General features: G+C 38.0%; 1 protein-coding gene across 1 annotated transcript; it reads right to left on the bottom strand.

Annotated features, from left to right (window-relative positions):
- Window positions 1-18,375: 18,375 nt before the first annotated feature.
- Window positions 18,376-20,556, bottom strand: LOC112045419 (uncharacterized). Its single transcript, XM_052886695.1, has 2 exons — window positions 20,253-20,556; window positions 18,376-19,097 (listed from the first exon to the last, which is right to left on the bottom strand). Exons 1-2 carry the CDS (start codon window positions 20,323-20,325, stop codon window positions 18,400-18,402), a joined length of 771 nt encoding a protein of 256 aa, XP_052742655.1. The 5' UTR covers window positions 20,326-20,556; the 3' UTR covers window positions 18,376-18,399.
- Between the last annotated feature and the right edge of the window lie 436 nt (window positions 20,557-20,992).

The raw sequence follows: 20,992 nt of genomic DNA, 5'->3' as shown, positions 1-20,992 counted from the left end.
GTGAGGGGGAGGCTAGTACCAGTCAGTCTCCCCAACTGCCAACCTCACCTGCTCGTGGTGCACCCTGCAGATGAACCGATGAGGCTCTGGCGACCGACGAATGGCGGTATATCCATTCCCACAGGCTAGATTATGAAATGCCTCAGGCCGATGTCGGGCAGCAGCGACACCGGCGCGAGTAATCTAGCACTGCGCTGACCAACCCGCATGCCCAGCGTGGTCAGTACTGGGCAAAACTTTATATGGACCGCAAAAACGATGAAATATTTAATGATTAAAAATGTAAAAAAACTCAATGATTAATGAAAGTAGATTGCATCACTTTTCTAAAACAAAAAAATTCATTATCAGAACAAAGGTTCGAGACATAACGATCGGTGATTCGATCGATCGTTCATTTGCTTTCAATACGTAGTAAGTAAACCTTCCACATTTATATTGAAGCACAGAACTTTCTTTACAAGCATCGTGGTGAAACCCATAAAATAAAACAAACGCCACGCGTCTACTTGATATTTGCGTATACAAACTTTTTTACAAAAAAATACTCCATCTTTTTTTTTGTAAACAGGTTTTAAAATATTTAAAAACATAAGACGCCATTTTTCTTCAATAATATTGAAAATTACTGATGGAGCGGCTAAGACTCCGTCGTCTACCGTGCGCTCTATTTGGCTAGCGCCTATTATTCTTTAATCTGTGAAGTGAAATGATTTTTTTAATCACTTTAAATATTAAAGGAATGATATTATAAAAGGGATATTACTTTGTGAATACTTCAACATAATAAGAGATAGCAGCTGTAGTTTTTATCATTTATCTTGTATTTACTGTGCTATAAACGCTCGAACCCTATGTCAGTAGTTTTTCTCTGAAATCCATTCCATTCTATGTACAGATGTTGTCATTTTATATTTTTACTAACTGACGCCCGTTACTCCGTTAGCGTGAAATTAAGTTTTTCTTAAATCCTGTGGGAACCATGAATTTTTTCAGGAAAAAAGTAGCCCTATATCTGACTCAATATCCTATATTAGCCCAGATATACAGAAAGACAGACAAAAAATAAAAAAAGGCTGATTGTGTATTTGTTTTAGTATCGTGAAAGTAACTAAAAGCGCTGACAGACACTACAATGTTATTATGTGTATTGGTGATATTTATATATACATATAAAAATTAATCCATTTAAATATCCCGTGGTCACGATCTCGCGCGTGATTTTTGATGTGTTTGTTATTGTCAGGAGAAGGTTCTTATGACAGAAAAAAATAAAAAAAGCAGGGGTAGGGGTAGGGTAGGGGTAGTTGAAAGTTTACATCGAGTTTCACGCGGATGAAGTCGCGGGCGTCTGCTAGTTTTTAATATAAAATTACATCATTTGAAGATGAAATAATTATGTTTGCACACAAGCCTTAGCTTTACTTACCTACATAAAACATTTAAAGAGAAAATCGTACTAATAGAAAAGCAAAGAGCTTCCCAGAATCTAACGTACCTAGCTAACGCAGGTGCATTTTGAAAGAAGTAAAAACAAATTTATTTTATAAGCTTAGGAACTTAGTTGTATACCATGTCTATTAAACTATAACTTGAGTGTTCATAGCCTTACGAGAATTAATTTAAGCTGGCTGTACACTTGAAAACTATAATGTCAATATACAAATAGACAAAACTAAATTAGTCTTCGGGATCAAGTCCTATGTCGAGGTATAAATATAAGATTATTGACTATTAGTTAATGGTTTAACCACGGAACACATAATAGTACAAGATTTAATGAAAGTAAGAATAAGACCTAGACTAAGACTAAGACTAAGACCTCGTACCTTATGCGCTAAGCCGTCGGTCCCCGGAATTATCTTTGAAATTTGATTAGATATAGCTATTCAACCCCGTTGGAGAAGGACAGTTGCGACTCTAAGCTCCAAGTATCAATCGCCTGTAGGAGAGGAAGAGGCATTGTCTTGAAGGGAACTAATATCGATGATGGCGACTATATTTTGGTTTGGAGCAATACAATGATTAGATGATTATAATGATTGAGGTATTGGATAATTGGCTGGTTGGTGGGAGGCCTCGGCCGTAGGTAATCACCACCCTACCGACGAAAACGTACCCCTAAGAGTTTTAGCGTTCCGGTACGATGTCGTGTAGAAACCGAAAGGTTTTTCATCCTTCTCCTAACAAGTTAGCGCGCTTCCATATTAGATTGCATCATCACTTATCATTAGGTGACATTGTAGTCAAGGGCTAGCTTGTAAAGAATAAATGAAAAAAATTCTTTAATTAAGAAATAATTTTCAGCCCTTAAGGTGGGCTTTAAAAATTAATCAAAATTTGATAATTATAAGCATAAATCGTAAATATTTTAATTTTAATAGGAGTCTGTATCTCATAACAAAACGTTTGCAGCATGCCTTAAATTTAATGTCTTAATAATTTACGCCAAGAGAATCTCCGGCACAATATAAGGTGTACAATTTTCTTTCTCTGTAGAAAATAGTGCGCTTGTTATTAAATGAAAATTCAGTTTATTACTGTCCAGGTAAATGTAATGGTCTTAAAAATGTGATGTGTGGAATTCAACTTTGTTAATTGGAGCCGTAAATTCAACATTATCATCATCATTAGCCGATAGACGTCCACTGCTGGACAAAGGCCTCCTGCATGGACCTTCAAGCATAACAGTCTCGAACCGCCAGCATCCAGCGGCTCACTGCAACCTGCTTTATATCCTCGATCCACCTTGGGTCCGACCAAAACTGCGCTTTCCGGCACCTTGGAACCCCAACGTCTATCGGCTCTACGAACAATGTGGCCAGCCCATTGCTGCTTCAGCTTCGCGACTCGCTGAGCTATGTCAGTGACTTTGGTTCACTCATTCTCACTCATTTTTGATTCGATCAGGCAGACAAGCTCCAAGCATAGCTCACTCTATCGCCCGCTGAGTGACTTTGAGCCTTCTATAAGGCCCATAGTTAGCGACCAAGTCTCGGATCCGTAGGTCATCACTGGCAACACGCAAAGACTTTCGTCTTCAGGCACTAAGGGATTGTGTACGAAAAGATGTCGCGGAGCGGAGCGGATAAACTATAAGATTGCAACATTACTTACCATCAGGTGAGATTGTGCGCCCTACGGACTAAAACCTCCTACATTCACCGATCGTCCTGGCAATATCCCTTGCCGGAAAAAAGAATCATGGCGATAGTGCACTTTTATTTGATATTATGCCTGTTCGGTTATTTTTGTTAGGTATGTATGGCCGAAATAAAACTTTTGTAAGTATTTTTTGTAATTACATATAAACGACCTAAAACGTTGTTATTTTAGGTATTCCTCTACACCTCAGAACGTATTTCAAAGACCGCAAAGTCACCCCTGCCACGATATTATAGCTTGGCAATCGTTCGTAACACTCCCAATGTTCCGCGCGTGCAGGGGGGCGTATAGCGATAAATGAAAAACCCACGACTGATGCACGTCACTTCTCCGCACGCTCAGTTTCACAACCACCCAATCTTTCTCCCTGTCGCCCGCATATCATGGGAGTGTTATCAAAGAGTTTGCCAGACTATAGTAGAGCACGAGGCACAGACAATATATCCAAAGTGTCATTAAAGGCGGGTGCGACATATAGCGTCTGTTTAAATTACATGTGCCGGCGACATCCCGCGCGCCGTCACCTTCTAATTGCCGCTTGTTTATGTCAACATTTAACTCATTTGTCAACACTGCAGGCTGGATGACATATCATAATTAAGAAGAACCAATTGACGATTATTTCATTATAGATTTATTTATGTAATAACAAGAGGTATGCATCACTACTAGAGCTCTGTGTGTCACACCTCGTTCGGTAAATACAACCTAATTATTTAATTGTGACATCAGGAAAAATATATAAGACGAAATTGTGGACTCAGGATGTGACTATTTAAAGAACCTTGTGCTAAAAATTCATTTGAATATGGCACAAATGTGACGTGACCAGCGACAGTGATTGTACCATTATTTAGTGGTAGAGGAAACACCTCGAGCAGGTCCCAGGACTTGTGACCTGCTCGAGGGGAGTGGGTTTAAAGGATCCTTTCAGAATGCATAAACACTCACCTTCCCTGCCCGAAATGTTCTCCATGCCCACACTATTATAACAAATGATGATAAGCAATAATTACAACACAAAACATTATTGCACAAAATCACAAACGGGACTGGCAGCGTGACGGTGTCTACGCTGCCTAACAAACAACTGATACCCACTCCTCAATAACATAAATAATGAATGTTAATACTACCTGTAATCGAGACTTGTAAAACAAAGTCACCCGCGCCACAATATTTGCTGAACAATGAACATACTACATACAGCTTGAGGCACAGACAATATACCCAAAGTGTTATTAAAGGCGGGCGCGACATAAAGCGTCGCTAATATGTCACAGGTGCCGGCGACATCCCGCGTGCCGTCAGCCGCTAATTGCTGCTTGTTTATGTGAACATTTAACTCATTTGTCAACACTGCTTTATGTAATAACTAGCGGACGCCCGCGACTTCGTCCGCGTGGAATTCAGTTTTTCACAAATCCCGTGGGGACCATGGATTTTTCCGGGATGAAAAGTAGCCTATGTGTTAATCCAGAGCAAAATCTATTTCCGTTCCAAATTTCAGCCAATCACTTTAGTGGGTGCAGCGTAAAAGAGAAACAAACATACTTACACACTAACACACAAACTTTCGCCTTTATAATATTAGTGTGATTAAGAATAATAAAATAGTTCGTTAATCTTCACTATTTATACTCCCTCTTTAAATTCACGTCAAACTTACAACACCTCTCTTTTTGCGTCGGTGGTTAAAAACTACTTTAGTCGAATGCCGTGCCTAGCGTGTGGTAGGAGCATTGAGCTGATGAGCATTCAGCTTAAAATGACAAAGATTTAACCATCACAGGCTCTAGGTCAGCGTCCAAGTTGCTGACTATGGGCCTTATTAGAAGGCTCAAAGTCACTCAGCGGGCTATGGAACGAGCTACGCTTGGAGTTTATCTACGTGATCGAATCAAGAATGAGGAGATCCGCAGACGAACCAAAGTCACTGACATAGCTCACCAGAGGCCTATGTCCAGCAGTGGAAATCTATAGGCTGATAAGGTAGGTAGGCACAAACGTGTAAACGCGTTCTGGCAATGTCAGCTTTGACACGATGACAGCTACGGTGCACATATCCAAAGTGTGTTTAAAGTCGTGTTTTCATAAAGCGGCGATATGTCACATGTTCCGTTAATCTCCCGCACGATGTTATCCGCTTAAAATGACAAAGATTTAACCATTACAGGCTCTAGGTTCTAACAGCTTCTAGTTAAAGCGAACTTGCCACAAACGTGTGAACGCGTTCTATTATGGCAATGTCAGCTTTGACACGATGACAGCTACGGTGTACATATCCAAAGTGTGTTTAAAGTCGTGTTTTCATAAAGCGGCGATATGTCACAGATGCCGTTAATCTCCCGCACGACGTTATCCGCTTTGTTTCGTTACGTCAGAATAAATTCAATCTCCGCTCAATTTGATGATCGATGTTGGCACTGATTTTGTACAATGGCAACACGCAGCTTAAATCAGCTGTCATGCGCGTCGTATTCAAGTTTTTTGAAAGAACGGTACTCAACGCAGTGACAGATACTGTCAACGAAATCAACCGCCGAAAAGGATCGACCGCGTCGCGTGGACCTTTTTGAACTTTGAAAATCACCATCAATCACCGAGACTACAAATTATACTACGAAATTTCCCTGTCCCTACGCGTAGTGGAAGTCAACGAGTACATCACAATTAAAGGTACGTACGTGCATTATAATTGTTGTTGTACAGAACTCAGCAAAACATCGATATCGTCAAACACCCAAGGCGGAGTTTGAATTTTCCCAATGTAGTAGCAGGCCATCTAATGCGAGTTGCTACATTTTATGGTGCCGAAACCCGGGACCTCCACTATCAAAGTTTGTGTATGGTATTTTCTGCTAAGCGTATCCGCGGAACTTACGTTTAACCAAATTAATTTTGTTCTCACATTGTTCCATTCAGTTTCTATAAACGTCGATGGTACCTACATAAATTAACGCAATCGAACAGGGATTTATTTCACATAAAGCTAAAACAGAATCGTCACAATAAGAAAATTCATAATTAATTTTATCAACCTTTCAGTATCTTGATGTAATTAGTCGATAATTGGCACATAACTTCAACATAATAGTCACTTTACGTAATAATAATTCACGGTAACGCGCCATAGGTATTTAGCCGAAATTAATTCGGTATTTTACTAAAAACATCGGGTAAGTTGAATGTAGTGAACCGCCTGTCTATACCGTCATCGTTCATCACTAAATAGGCCGAAATTCAACTTTACGGTGTATAACATAGCGGTTATATACATGTCTCAGTTATTCTGGTAAGTACAGTTCACCACAAGGTTTGTCCCTAAATCAATTACATTGTTCATACAAATGAAGCAAAACTTGTGTGGTGTACTGTTCATTTGAATGCAAACACTAACAAACACAAACACCCTTTGCGAGCATATTTAATATTATTCTGTTTTATATCCGAATTAGATATAAATTGTAGCTTGATTTAAGATCATAACACAATCCAACGTACAAAAATGTCTCTTTTAACAAAACATTCAGCTCGGAAGGGAAGCACCTCTAAGAAATCGCGTTCAAGGTCTGTCGATATCGGATACACATCCCAGGACTTGCCATCTTTACGCAGACAACGAACGATTGCTTATAAGCGGATATGTAAAACATTGGAGATCGGTCTCGCGGCGACTAGCGATCCATCTCAAAAAGACATTTTTTATTCCTACCACCAGGATATAAAAAAAATTTCGTCTGATTTCGAAAGCGCACATTTTATGATTTTAGAAATTTTAGACGACTCAGATAGCGATGATTGTGAGCTTCAAGAGCGTTTCGATGAGATTTATTATAAGATTATAGCGATTTATCGTAGCTTAAACAGTAGTGAGTCACCTGTTTCTCATTCACAATGTAGCGGATTTTCAAATGTACGATTACCCAAAATACAGCTACCTAACTTTGCTGGTGATCTTAAGCGTTTTCCTGAATATTTAGACACTTTTAATGCATTAATTCACAATTCCACATTTCTTAATAATACTGAGAAATTTCATTATTTGGTGTCCTCACTTAGCGGCGATGCATTGACGGTAGTTAAAACGTTAAGCAGCGAATACTACCGCGATGCATACGACGCTCTTGTTACACGTTATAAAGGTAAACGTGATTTGGCCTTTACTTGCTGGAAGGACATTTTAAATATAAATTTTAATTTTAAAAATGCTCACGAATTTCGTAAGTCCCTTGACTTATTTGATGAAAATTTATGTATTTTAAAATCTGTGAATTTACCGGTAAATCAGTGGGACTTCATATTAGTTTATCATATTTTATCGAAATTAGATACAACTATACGACGAGATTTCGAGGAAAAACATTCGAATACCGAACTACCCACGTATGCGCAATTAAAGGATTTTTTGCACTCTAAATGTGAAGCGTTGTTACGAGATACTCATTTTTCGGAGTCTCGAAGTTTCGAAGTCAAACAAAACAAGTCATTCCACAAAGTGTCCTTTAACCCTGTCCAACCTAAGCACGTGACTAACGCCCATACCCTAATAGCGTCTAAAGAAAAGCACCCAGTAGCCAGCAGTGTTACAATTCCACGCCCGGCTATCTGCCCCTTCTGTAATGATTCCCATACCATCTCATCTTGTCCAGAATTTTTGAATAAAACAGTCGACGAACGTATGAAAATTGCCACTGACAAAAACTGGTGCTTCAACTGTTTAAAGAGTTCCCATCAGCTCAAGCACTGCACAAGCATTTTTTGTTGTCGAACTTGTAAACGGAAACATCATTCCTTACTTCACCGTGAAGCACCTATTGAAACTAATCAATTTACAGCAACTTTAGTTTCAAGGTCACAGGTCAATACAACTGTGCTGCTAGCAACTGCTATTGTGCAAGTTCAGGATATTTCAGGAACAATGCATTCTTTTCGTGCTTTATTTGACACAGGTAGCCAAAGCAATTTCATCACCCAAACAGCAGTAGATCGCTTAAATTTAAAATGGTCTCATACCAATGCCAGCGTTAGTGGACTTGGAGAAACAGCAACTTCCATATTAGGGGACGTTACTTGTAAGATTGGAACTCATAACAAACCAGCGTTTGTGCTAGATTTACACGTATTACCAAAAATATGCGGTGATCAACCTATTGCGAGCTTGAATACATCTGGATGGTCTCATGTTAAATCATTAAACTTAGCTGATCCTGGTTTCGACATTCCGGGTCCTATTGATCTTTTATTTGCCGCTGACGTATTCGCTGAGTCCTTACTCAATCAACGTATTAAAGGAGGTCCAAATCAACCCACAGCTCTGAATTCTATTTTTGGTTGGCTGCTGTTGGGAAAAACAAGGTTGGCATCTACCACAATGCTACATTCTTCCTTAGAAACAGATGCGAAACTAAATTCACTCGTACAGCGTTTTTGGGAAATAGAAAATTTGCCCAAAGCAGTGCTTATGACTCCAGATGAAAAATTGTGTGAACAAAAGTTTATGTCAGATCACACGCGTGATAACAATGGGCGATACATAGTTCGTCTGCCCTTTAAGGATTTGGAACCCTCTTTTGTTGGCTCGCGAGACATTGCACTTCGAAGATTTCACTCAATAGAACGTAGACTTTCAAAAGATCCTGATTTACACAAGCAATATGCCGAGTTCATGTCAGATTACATCAAAAGCGGACATATGTCACTAGTTCCCACAGACGAAATGGAAATGGGAAAATACTATATCCCTCATCACCGTGTTTTACGCCCGGAATCTAAAAGTACACGCCTGCGCGTAGTTTTTGACGCATCGGCCAAGGATTATAATGGGCGTTCGTTAAATGACACACAACTCATTGGTCCAAAACTGCAGTCCAATATATTCGAAATACTTTTGCGCTTTCGTGAACACAATATAGTATTCATGGCTGACGTCCGTCAAATGTACCGACAAATTTCAATTGCTTCGGAGCATCGCGACTATCAACGTATCTTTTGGAAAGCTTCACCAAACGAATCGATTAAGGAATATCGCTTAAACACAGTTACGTATGGTGTCGCTTCATCTCCTTTTCTTGCTTGTCGTTCTTTGCAACAGCTTGCTGAAGATGAAGGAGATTCCTATCCAATTGCGAAACAGATCATTTCATCCGATGTTTATGTCGACGATGTTGTAACCGGATGTGATTCGTTTGAAAGCGCACAACAAGCAAAGACACAGGTCATCGCTCTCTGTAATAGAGGAGGTTTCCAGCTCAGAAAATGGGTTAGCAATTATTCTGAACTGTTGTCCGACCTTCGATCGGAAGATTGTTTGACGGATCCCGTGTCACTTGATGAGGCAGATTCAACAATCTTGAAAGTACTTGGATTAAAATGGGATCCAATATCTGATACATTTCTTTTTGAAATAAAATCTATGAATTTAACTTGCACAAAACGAACAATTTTGAGCGAATTAGCAAGAATCTTCGACCCTCTCGGTTTTTTATCACCGGTAACAATTCAGGCCAAATCGTTCATCCAAAAACTGTGGATACTCGGTATTGAATGGGACCAACCACCACCTGATGATATAGTTCGTCTTTGGAACGCATATCAAACTCAACTATCGCAATTGTCTAAACTTCGAATTCCACGGCAGTTTAAATGTGCAAAAGTTAAATCATATGAACTACATGGGTTTGCAGATAGCTCCGAAATAGCATATGGTGCTGTAATCTATTTGCGGGCCACGGACGACAAAGATCAAGTTCAGATATCCATAGTTTGCTCAAAAGCTAGAGTAGCGCCTCTAAAGCGCATCTCATTACCTCGATTAGAACTATGTGCTGCAGTACTTTTATCAGACTTATACACACTGGTTCGTGATACATATCTGTCTCGCATTTCATTTGATGCAGTTTATTTTTGGTCAGACTCAACCGTCGTCCTTTCATGGTTACGTTCTCCTTCCACTCGATGGACGACATTTGTTGCAAATCGCGTTAGCCACATACAGGACATCACACCTATAAAATGTTGGCAGCACGTCTCGTCAGTCGACAATCCTGCAGATATTTGTTCCCGTGGACAACTTCCGAATGAACTATTAAATAATTCGTTATGGTGGGCGGGGCCACAATGGTTATCAAAGAAACGTGACACTTGGCCCTCAAGCTTAAGTACACCATCTCCTCATGAAGGAGCCATAATTAACACGGAGGCGCGAAAGTCGGTCACCTTATTTGCTGATAAAACACAAACCAATGAAGAAAAAGAACCTCTGTTATTAGAAGATTTAATCAATCGTTGCTCATCGTTACAAAAACTTATTAACATTTTGACTTATATCAATCGTTTCATTAACAATTCCCGAAAACCATGTGAAGCTAATCGTAATAATTTTCTTAATAACGCTGAACGACATGTTGCATTGATGCAACTTGTTAAGTATGTTCAAGGTCAAGTATTTGCGGAAGAAATCTCAAACATAAAATTCAAGAAACCATTACTTAAAACATTTCGAAAACTTAGTCCTTTTTTAGATTCACAGGGTATTCTTAGAGTAGGTGGGAGAATTTCTCGATCCGGCTTAGAATATGAACATAAACATCCAGCATTTTTACCTACTAATCATCCACTAACATTATTAATTATTAAATTCATTCATCACAGTCATTGTCATACCGGCATAAACACTACTCACTTTCTACTTCTCCAGCAGTTTTGGATAATTTCTGCTAAACGCGCAATTCGTAGTTGTATTTCTAAATGCATAAAATGCTATCGCACTAACCCACAGCCATTACAACCGCCCATGAGCGATTTACCATCTTTTCGAGTAAACCAAATTAAGGCGTTCTCCGTTGTAGGCATTGATTTCGGAGGACCATTTCGCATCAAACTTGGTGCACATCGTGGTGCCAAAATCGACAAGGCATATTTATGCTTATTCATATGTTTAGCAACTAAGGCCGTCCATCTCGAGGTCGTGTCAACTTTATCAACGGATGGATTTATCGCAAGTTTACGTCGGTTCATAGGGCGCAGGGGAAGGTGTAATTCCATTCACCTAGACCGCGGTACTAATTTCATTGGTGCTCGAAACCAATTATCATCCTTTATGCATCAGGCTTCAAGTGCTGAAAAAATCGAGTTCAAATTTAATCCACCTTCAGCTCCTCACTTTGGAGGAGTATGGGAGATACAAATTAAGGCTGCCAAATCTCATTTACATCGCGTAGTCGGAGATCAGGTTTTAACATTTGAGGAACTCACAACTCTCTTCGTCCAAATATAAGCCGTATTAAATTCAAGACCGTTATGTCCGATCAGTTCTGATCCTAATGATCTTTCGGTCTTAACCCCTGGCCATTTCCTAACACTCGAGCCTCTCACAGCCGTGCCAGACAGTGATCTCTCGCAAATCAACATCAAACGGCTTAATCGTTGGCAAATGTTACAGGCTTTCCATCAAAACTTTTGGTGTAGATGGAAAAATGAATATCTAAATTCGCTTACACAACGCGCTAAATGGACTAAGGACTCCAAGCCACTGAAAATAGGATCGATGGTCATCATCAAAGATGAAAATCGTACTCCATTGCATTGGTCTCTCGGTCGGGTTACCAATCTAATTTCTGGTGCGGATGGAATTGCTCGAATTGCAATTCTAAAAACAGCAACAAACAATCATGCACAAAGACCTCTAGTAAAGTTATGTCCTCTACCAATAGAAGACTAACTTCTCTACATTACGTTTTACCGTATCTGTTAATTATAGCATTAGTTTTAGCTTTATTTAATTGCGTTACTCTGTTACCATCGTTTCTATTATATTTTATTTCTTCTTTTTTATTATTATTAGAAAATACCATAGGCATTTTGGTGGGCGGAATGTTTCGTTACGTCAGAATAAATTCAATCTCCGCTCAATTCGATGATCGATGTTGGCACTGATTTTGTACAATGGCAACACGCAGCTTAAATCAGCTGTCATGCGCGTCGTATTCAAGTTTTTTGAAAGAACGGTACTCAACGCAGTGACAGATACTGTCAACGAAATCAACCGCCGAAAAGGATCGACCGCGTCGCGTGGACCTTTTTGAACTTTGAAAATCACCATCAATCACCGAGACTACAAATTATACTACGAAATTTCCCTGTCCCTACGCGTAGTGGAAGTCAACGAGTACATCACAATTAAAGGTACGTACGTGCATTATAATTGTTGTTGTACAGAACTCAGCAAAACATCGATATCGTCAAACACCCAAGGCGGAGTTTGAATTTTCCCAATGTAGTAGCAGGCCATCTAATGCGAGTTGCTACACGCTTAAAATGACAAAGATTTAACCATTAGAGGCTCTAGGTTCCAACAGCTTCTAGTTAAAGCTAACTTGCCACAAACGTGTAAACGCGTTCTATTATGGCAATGTCAGCTTTGACACGATGACAGCTACGGTGTACATATCCAAAGTGTGTTTAAAGTCGTGTTTTCATAAAGCGGCGATATGTCACAGGTGCCGTTAATCTCCCGCACGATGTTATCCGCTAATTGTCCTTTGTTTATACGGCTAAATTAATGTTTAGTCATTTCTCTCGCGTCACGGATGACTGGTACGTTGGTTTAAACGGCACCTTCAACACAATGACGTAATAATTTAATAATATATTCATTCATGTATTTTTATACTTAAATAAAATTTATTCGCTTAATGATTTCATTTACAGTCTTGATTAAATCGAGTCTATGAATTAGAAGAACGGAGGCATAATCAACACCAAGAGTCACCTTGTCTGTACTTTACTCTCTATTTTTACTGCCTTTGTAGCCTTTGTACATGGAATGGAACATTATGTATGGAATTTGAAACGTGGATCTAGGCAAGAACCAGGCATAGAAGAAATGTGTTGGAGGTGTCCTTTCACTCTCCTCGTTATGCTACAGACAAAAGTCCCGGCTAGGCCGATTAAGGTTTTCTTATTTTGCTAGTTATTGGCTAATTGGCTAGTTATTGTAATTCGCTAGTAACCTCCACCGGCAAAGACGTACCGCCAAGCAATTTAGCGTTCCGGTACGATATCATGTAGAAACCAAAAGGAGTGTGGATTTTCATCCTCCTTAGCCCGGTTCCATATTAGAATGCATAATCACTTACCATTCAGGTAAGAATGTAAAGAATAACAAAACACTCGGTTATTTTGGACATATTATACAGCAGGAGGACTGAAGCTTTGTAAGTAGTACTAGTAAACACTCTATGAAAGTTTGCCATAGATAAAAGCTGGTGGAAAATGTGGACCCGTTCGATGTTGGGATCATACCAGGACCACGATTTTCAGTAATTAAAAATGATTGCAGAGAGCCTTATTGCTTATGGTACGGTGTTAGGTTTATTTTCGTTACGGAATTTCTTTATTCGGTCTAATGTCAGATAAAAGCTACAATGGCAACTATATATCTTAAATTATGCGACAGCAATGCTGAATAATGCCACAAATACGTGAACATGACGGTGTCCAAATGTAATGGAGTTAGCTTACACCAAGCTTTCGTTACCAAGATTTAACCTAATTTTAAACTCATCGATACCGGCACAAATAAACATGGCAGTACCAAGTTTAATTGAGTTAACGAATACAGCCAGATTCGTTACCAAGATTTCGACCTAATAACCCTCAGCGATTCCAAAAGAAAGTTAACAATATAACGACTGATCGGACGCACTTAGTGAAGTCATTATACCCGTGTCATTAATTCCATGCCTTTAAAAAAGTTGGCAATAGAATCGCTGAGGAGCTCTCGTCGATAAGGGTGAAACTCGTTAGACTCTTTACCGAAAACTTTTTCGGCAGAATGTGGGCATCTGAAGTGCTGATAACGGAAAACTCGATGCTCTACGTGATCCTTTTGACGCAAGTTTTCCGCTGCGCCCTCAGTTTCTTAACATTTCATCCTTTTTCATTTCGGCTGTCTATCGGCTGTTAGACATAGGTTGTCTGTGGGATGGAATTGTAACTAAATACACAAGTGCCATCATGTACCTACTTAATTTTTTCTTTTGTTTGCAGTTTCACCTGTGTATGGTACGGCGAGAAAAGAAACTCGAAGTTCACTAACACACCACTTTAATAATACAACTCTTGAAATATTATCACAAAAATGAACCCGTCGCATCCATGAAGCCTCGTTTTTATACCTTTCCAACGGAACAAACAACAAGAAGCAAATCAAACATCAATCTTTTATCTATACGTAGATGGACGTAACTTGACTTTATGTCAATATACATTTTTAAATCTATTTATATTAAGTTTAGTTTAGTATATTTTAGTTTAGTTTTAAGAACAAAGAAATACTGAAATACTCGTCATTATATGTCATGGTACCTACGTATATTGACATCACTAGTTATAACAAAGTTGTTTGTAACATCTAATGTAGCACATCCGTTAATACAAATGCCTTCTTAATTAATTTTCTAACACCTGTGAATAAGTCTCAGGCTGTTTAGAGTTTAAGCGAATAATGATGTGTATTTTATTAATAATCTTTAATAGGAAAATATGTCTTCTCAAATTTGTGGAAATATAAATAGAGACCGTCTAAGTTGGGTAGGGGTAGCTTAGGTGGGTAGGGTAGGGTATGTGAGTAGGGAGAGAGTAGAATAGGATAGGGCTAGAAATGAGTCAAAGCGAAGCTTGACTGGGTCTCTTTATGATATTGTTCTCGGCATAAATAAAAATCGCCAATCAGTTAGCGGCAACCATTTATAAAATAATGTTGAAGATCAAACTTCTAGGGCTTGAAGCTTAGGGTCTGGTCACTGGATACATGATTCCTCATGACACCCTGTAGAAAATATCATAATATCATGTTTTGAATTTCTGAGGATCTGAAAAGTTCTGTGCTTATGGCATGCACTGACTAACGTACAACCTTCGTAAACCCGTCGTCTCATCGTACATCCTGGCGCCTTGCTGTTCTGTGGTAGAAAAGAAAATAAGAAACAATATGGCGGAGCTCCTGTGCACACTTTCCAAAGAATTATAATTAAGTCTTATTACTTTTTTAATAAGAAATCTCAAAAAGTTTCTCGACATCCCGTTTCGTTATAGTTTTAGTTTGGTTTCATAGCAACAACTCCGAAATCTGTTGTATTAGTGTAGCAATTTGTCAGTCCGCCCGAGTGCCGCCAACTTTTTTAATCTAAACTGTTGGTCCGAGCGTTCAATCTTCGAGAAAACTCCTTCACTGTCCACTCACACTACTGCATCGGTATCGATATAAAGGAATTGTTTCCGTGAAGGTATTTAGAGTTTACAAGCGCTACGAACTATTTGTTACAAGTTGGCCCATTCTGAAGTTAAAACTGGACTTACAATATAGCGTTGTTCGGTTATAACGTGGCTTTTCATTGGTGAAGAATTTCCAAAATCGATTTTGTGGTACAGGTATGAAAGCGTAACAAACAAACAATTCCAAATTCGCGTTTATAATATAGTATATTGACAAAATTTTAATTTTTTTATTTTTGTAATTCTATCAGCAATGGAAAGCTACCTACATTATCAGCGAATAACATTTTATTCTCGTATTACAACGAGAACAGGAAATACACTGCACCATTACTATTTAACAAATGGGAGACGACTATCCATTCCAAGAACTTGATTACACCGAACTGCTCAATCAGCAGGCTACAGAGTGGCAGAGCGCATCCACTCCGTAAAGCGTACCGCCTACGCGCCATTTCATCGCAATACTATTGGACGATAGTCACGTGATCAATTTTACACAGTCTTATTTATATAAACAGTAAATAATTAAATCCCAATTACATGAAACCTGATTCTAATATTAAAACAATAATTAACGTAGATTTAGCTAACCGATCAAATAACACGCTCGGCGACATAATATAAATGTACATAATAAATGTTTTATAGTCCCGTTTTAATCTTCGGGTACGGTACTCTAAAAACAAATTATAAATTTCACCTAGATACTCGTATAACTCATGAATAAATATAAATTGTATTAAAATAGTACGAGTAGAACATTTTCACAGTGATCTTCAGTTCAGTTCCGCGGTCTTTTATTCAAGCCGAAACTAAAAAAAAATCTCTTTTACTTTTTTCCTCTACTCGAATTGTAATCCTTTGAATTTGTTCGCAAGCCAAATACAGAGCCGAGTTTTAAAATAACTAAGTTACTAACGACTTGTAATTTGAAGGTTCTTACTTCCTTGATCTAAAGAAACACGGAAAATAATCCTCAATTTGGAAAATGTCAACCTTTGAAGTAGGATAAGTATTTCTATAAACATCAAGTATTCTTTATAAGGATAAGTTAGCACTTGAATGTCTTCAAACAGTGCGTGTTGCCTGTAATGACCTACAGTTCCGAGACTTCGTCGCCAACTATGGGCTTCCTAAGAAGGCTCAGACTCACACAGCGGGCGATGGAACGAGCTATGCTCGGAGTGTTTCCGCGTGATCGAATCAGAAATGAGGAGATCCGCAGAAGAACCAAAGTCACCGACATAGCTTAACGAGTCGCGAAGCTGAAGTGGCATTGAGCGGGGCACATAGTTCGAAGAGCCAATGGACGTTGGGATCTCAAGGTGCTGGAATGGCAACCCCGCACTACAAAGCGCAGTGTTGATAGGCCCCCGCCAGGTGGACTGACGACATCAAGCGAGTCGCAGGAATTCGCTGGATGCAGGCGGCTCAGTATCGTGATGTTTGAAAGTCCCTACAAAAGGCCCATGTCCTGCAGTTTACGTCCATCGGCTGATATGATGATGATGAATGTGATGTCACCTGATTCTAAGACTAAAAAGTCACCTGAGACTAAAGAACTCCCGGGACTTCGTTTCAAGTTCAGTTTTTCCCAAATCCCGCGGAAAACATGAATTTTTCTGAGATACAAAGTAGCCTAAATGTTGCTCAGTATACTAATCCCGTACAAACATACAGACGAAAATTTGAAAAACGCTGTTTGCATTTGAATAGAACACAGTTATATTGAAATCTGAAAAAGACACTTAATTTTTTTATATTTATTTATGTATAGATATTATTGATTATAGCGGAAATTCACGACTTTGTCCGCGTAGAACTCTATTGGGTATATTTTGCCCTATGATATTTTCCGCCTAAATTAGGTAATTTTCTGAATTATTGAATTTTAGACACTTATTTGGAACAATCAGGCCTTATCGTCTAAGGAATTAAAATGTACCCCCACTTTTTAAAAAAATTATCCTACTCGTACATATCAATTAGATTAGTACTAATTATGACATTAATATACACAGTTGCCTGCGCACAACTGATAAAAATAGCGATATCTATAGTTAGTTAATTAGCAAAGTATAGCAACTGTTGATAATAGGGTAAGATTATTTGATAAGAGTTATAATTCTTATGTTGGTAACGAGCTATTATCATTTATCAGTCAACAAAAATTTGTATCAGGTCATGTAATGAAAAATTATTGTTATTAGTCAATATAGTCAGTATACAAAATATCAAAATGTACTTGTTGATTCTCAGAACATCATCGTAGATTGCACTTTGTAATAAATTAATTTAATTTAATATGGGTATGTTTCTTTATTTGCATATGTGATTTTAGCTATATTGACATCAGTAAACTTCTAGACATTCCTATCAGTATTTTGTTTACATAAAATAATCCGTCTTACTTAATGATGTTAGAAGAAAAAAGAGGTAGACAGGTTATACGAGGACCGCAAGTGGCACGTTAAAACTAAGCTAATTAGCAAACCTGAGCTCAGTCGCCGCAATGTCATCGCGCCGTTGACAACGCTGCTGAAATAATTTTTATTTGCCAGTTGTAAACATCGAATGTGGTTTATGTAACCTATATATTACTTCTTCTAAAGTCATTGGTTTTATTGATAAAATTGACAAACTTCAAATTCGTTTATCCCAAAATTGATCTTATTAAAATTATGTGTCTACTTCTGCTTAACTACAAGCTGACTGGTATTTTGTGCCGTAGGATCCTTAATGGAATTTCAGCGGCGGCGCCAGGGGCCTTATGAGAGCGCAGAAGAATCACCTGATGGAACCCGAGGGCAGAAAGAAGCGTGTATTGTAAATAAATACCATTGAAAAAGTATTCTTATTTATTTCAATAATAATTCCAAGTTTATCAACAAATGTAAGAATTCAAAGTTATTTAAAAAACACATTACTAGATAATTAAGATCAAGTATGTTCCTAATACATGTCTTCTATTGAAGGTATTAGAATTTGATCAACATAGTAAGCATCTTCATTAGTTTTCCTATAAAATGGAGCCATTACTGGTTTCACCGGCTCTAGTATTGTGGTCTCTCGTTTTCCGTATCCCATTTTATCTTTTTTATTCTTTTTCTTTCTGGAATCGGTCAAAATTAAATTAGCTTCTGGCGATTCACATGAAAAGGATTTCTCAACGCTATATATTTCGCATGTAGTGACTTTTGCACTTTTGTTCTCAAAATCTAACACTGTGTCTGTTTCTTTAACTTTTAATAACATTTTACCGTTTTCATTGTATTTTATAACCGTAACACCTTTATTCCTTTTCTCTTTTTTATCTTTCTTGCTTCTTTTATACTTCTTTCCAGTAGTAGTGTCTATAGCTGCCCGTTTGTCTCGTCTACTCACATCGATTAAGTTACGATCGTTTTGAAAGTCTTCAGTACTGATAGGATCCATCATATGCATTTGAGGTTTATTGGCGTTCATAGCTCGTTCCATACAAACGTAGCACCCTCTGCAATCCGGATCCATAAGTACTGATTGCAAATCTTTGAATGTATTATGCTGGGATGCCTTGTTTAGGATTACGTTCTTTCCGATGGAGCTAATTTTCCTCCTTATTGTTAGAGAGTCGTTGTATCCATTGACAAATGAAGTTCTTCTTGTATGACCTTTTGACAATAAAATTTTAATACAATTACTTTAACTCATTATAAAAGCATTTGTAAATTAGGAGATTCAACGGATATGATTTTTTTTTCAATAATCACACAAAAAAGAAAGAAAGAAAGAAAAAGAAAAATGCGTTTATTTTAAAATTATGCTACACATCACAATATCTCCAGTACACCAGGACATCCAGGACAATACCCTGCGATGTGTGGCATAACCCAGAAAATGGCCCCAGCTCAGCATAATGCTACGTGACCATTTAACAAAAGAGACAAAAGAGTCATTAAAGTTATTTACGTTATTCATATTTTTCCGTGTATTTAAAAAAAAATTGGCGAAAAAAACCACCCTTGAACTAGAAACAACCTAAACAACAATATAATAGTGATAAAGATTAAAGAACAAGTTATTTACTATTTTTCATAACTTTCAGAAAAACTATCTATTTAATATTTTATTTATCATTTTAATCCTGACTTTGTTATTTTAGATTATTAATTGGTTTTACTGATCTACCCTTATCTATGCTCGTTTTATCTTTTATCTATTACATCAGTACCGATTAAATTATTTTCTTTTCTTATGGATCGGTTTGTCACATTTTATGTGATTAATTAGACATTGGTTGTTTTCTACATCTGACAAGTGTGTTTCGAGTCACGCGCAGTGTAGGGTTCCGTAGATTAATTTGGCACTTTAATCCCATAATATACATACCAATACCAAATTTCAGCGTTCTAGTTTTAACAGTCTCTGAGTTACCTTACTGACAACTTTACCTTTTTAATTAACAACGAAATTAGTATGCAATTTTGCAATTTAGTATGTAGTTGTGTAGAGTTTTGACTGGTGGGAGGCTACGGCCGTGGCTAGTTACCACCCTACCGACAAAGACGTACCGCTAAGCGATTTAGCGTTCCGGTACGATGTCGCGTAGAAACCAAAAGCAGTAATTTCATCCTACTCCTTACAAGTTAGCCCGCTTCCATCTTAGATTGCATCATCACTCACCATCAGGTGAGATTGTAATCAAAGGCTAACCTGTAGATAATACAAAAAAAAAGACAGCCGTCAGATGGACCGATCACAAAGTGATACAACAAGGGTTCCGTTTTTATTATTTTGCAGTACGGAACTCTAAAACGTAAAAACGCGAAGTATCTCACCTAAAGCTTGCGGCAGGAACGCTACAAGGGCGCATAACAACAGAGAACTCATTAGTTCCATTTGCGCGCCCGTCGCCCCGGTAGGTGTCTTCGCTGCAGCTGACTGTCTCTTACAAAAGTACGCTAACAAGCTTCGTTACAGTAGAGTTTTACAAAACGCACACTCTGTTGCTCACGCCGTCTTGCCGTCTCGAGCGCTCCAGCCTCCCTTAAACGCTTTCAAGAGCACCCGAGTTTATCTCTAAGCGCTCTCGCGTTATTTTGAAGCGTATTTCTCGGTTCAAATTGACACTTTATTACACTGTGAAGATAATTTTCATTAAATAATTGTAGTTAAAATATAAATTTGTAATTAAATCAATAGTGTAATTCGAGTGGCACCAAAGTTATATCACGAAACGAAATACAATATTTTTTCGAGTGTATACCAACAGGCAAAGATTGACACCCGTACAACCATGTCGGTTAATTAATGTAATTAAAATGTGTTAATTAATTAATGCATTTTAATTACATTAATTATTTTTTTAATTAAAATATACCAAGTTGAAATTTTACTATTTAGATAAATATAAACAAAACATTGTTAAAAAATCAAGAACCCAGAGCTCTAACTGAGCTATAATACTTAGTAAAAAAGTTATATTATAATAACACACTTTCCATACAAGGAGCAGTGTTATTATGTAATTTTTTTAATTTATTACAGTACGCGTAATAAATTACAA

Source organism: Bicyclus anynana, chromosome 17 (assembly GCF_947172395.1).
Source record: "Bicyclus anynana chromosome 17, ilBicAnyn1.1, whole genome shotgun sequence".
Taxonomy (NCBI): domain Eukaryota; kingdom Metazoa; phylum Arthropoda; class Insecta; order Lepidoptera; family Nymphalidae; genus Bicyclus; species Bicyclus anynana.
Note: the sequence above shows the minus strand (reverse complement) of the source record. Positions and strands in the feature narration are given on the sequence as shown.

What these genes read in the sequence shown, in the direction of transcription:
- LOC112045419 (XM_052886695.1), bottom strand. Translation starts at nt 20,325, where the DNA reads ATGGAACTAATGAGTTCTCTGTTGTTATGCGCCCTTGTAGCGTTCCTG. An exon ending in AGCTTTAGGTGAGATACTTC is followed by an intron (nt 19,098 to 20,252) that starts GCGTTTTTACGT and finishes TATTGTCAAAAG; the next exon opens with GTCATACAAGAAGAACTTCA.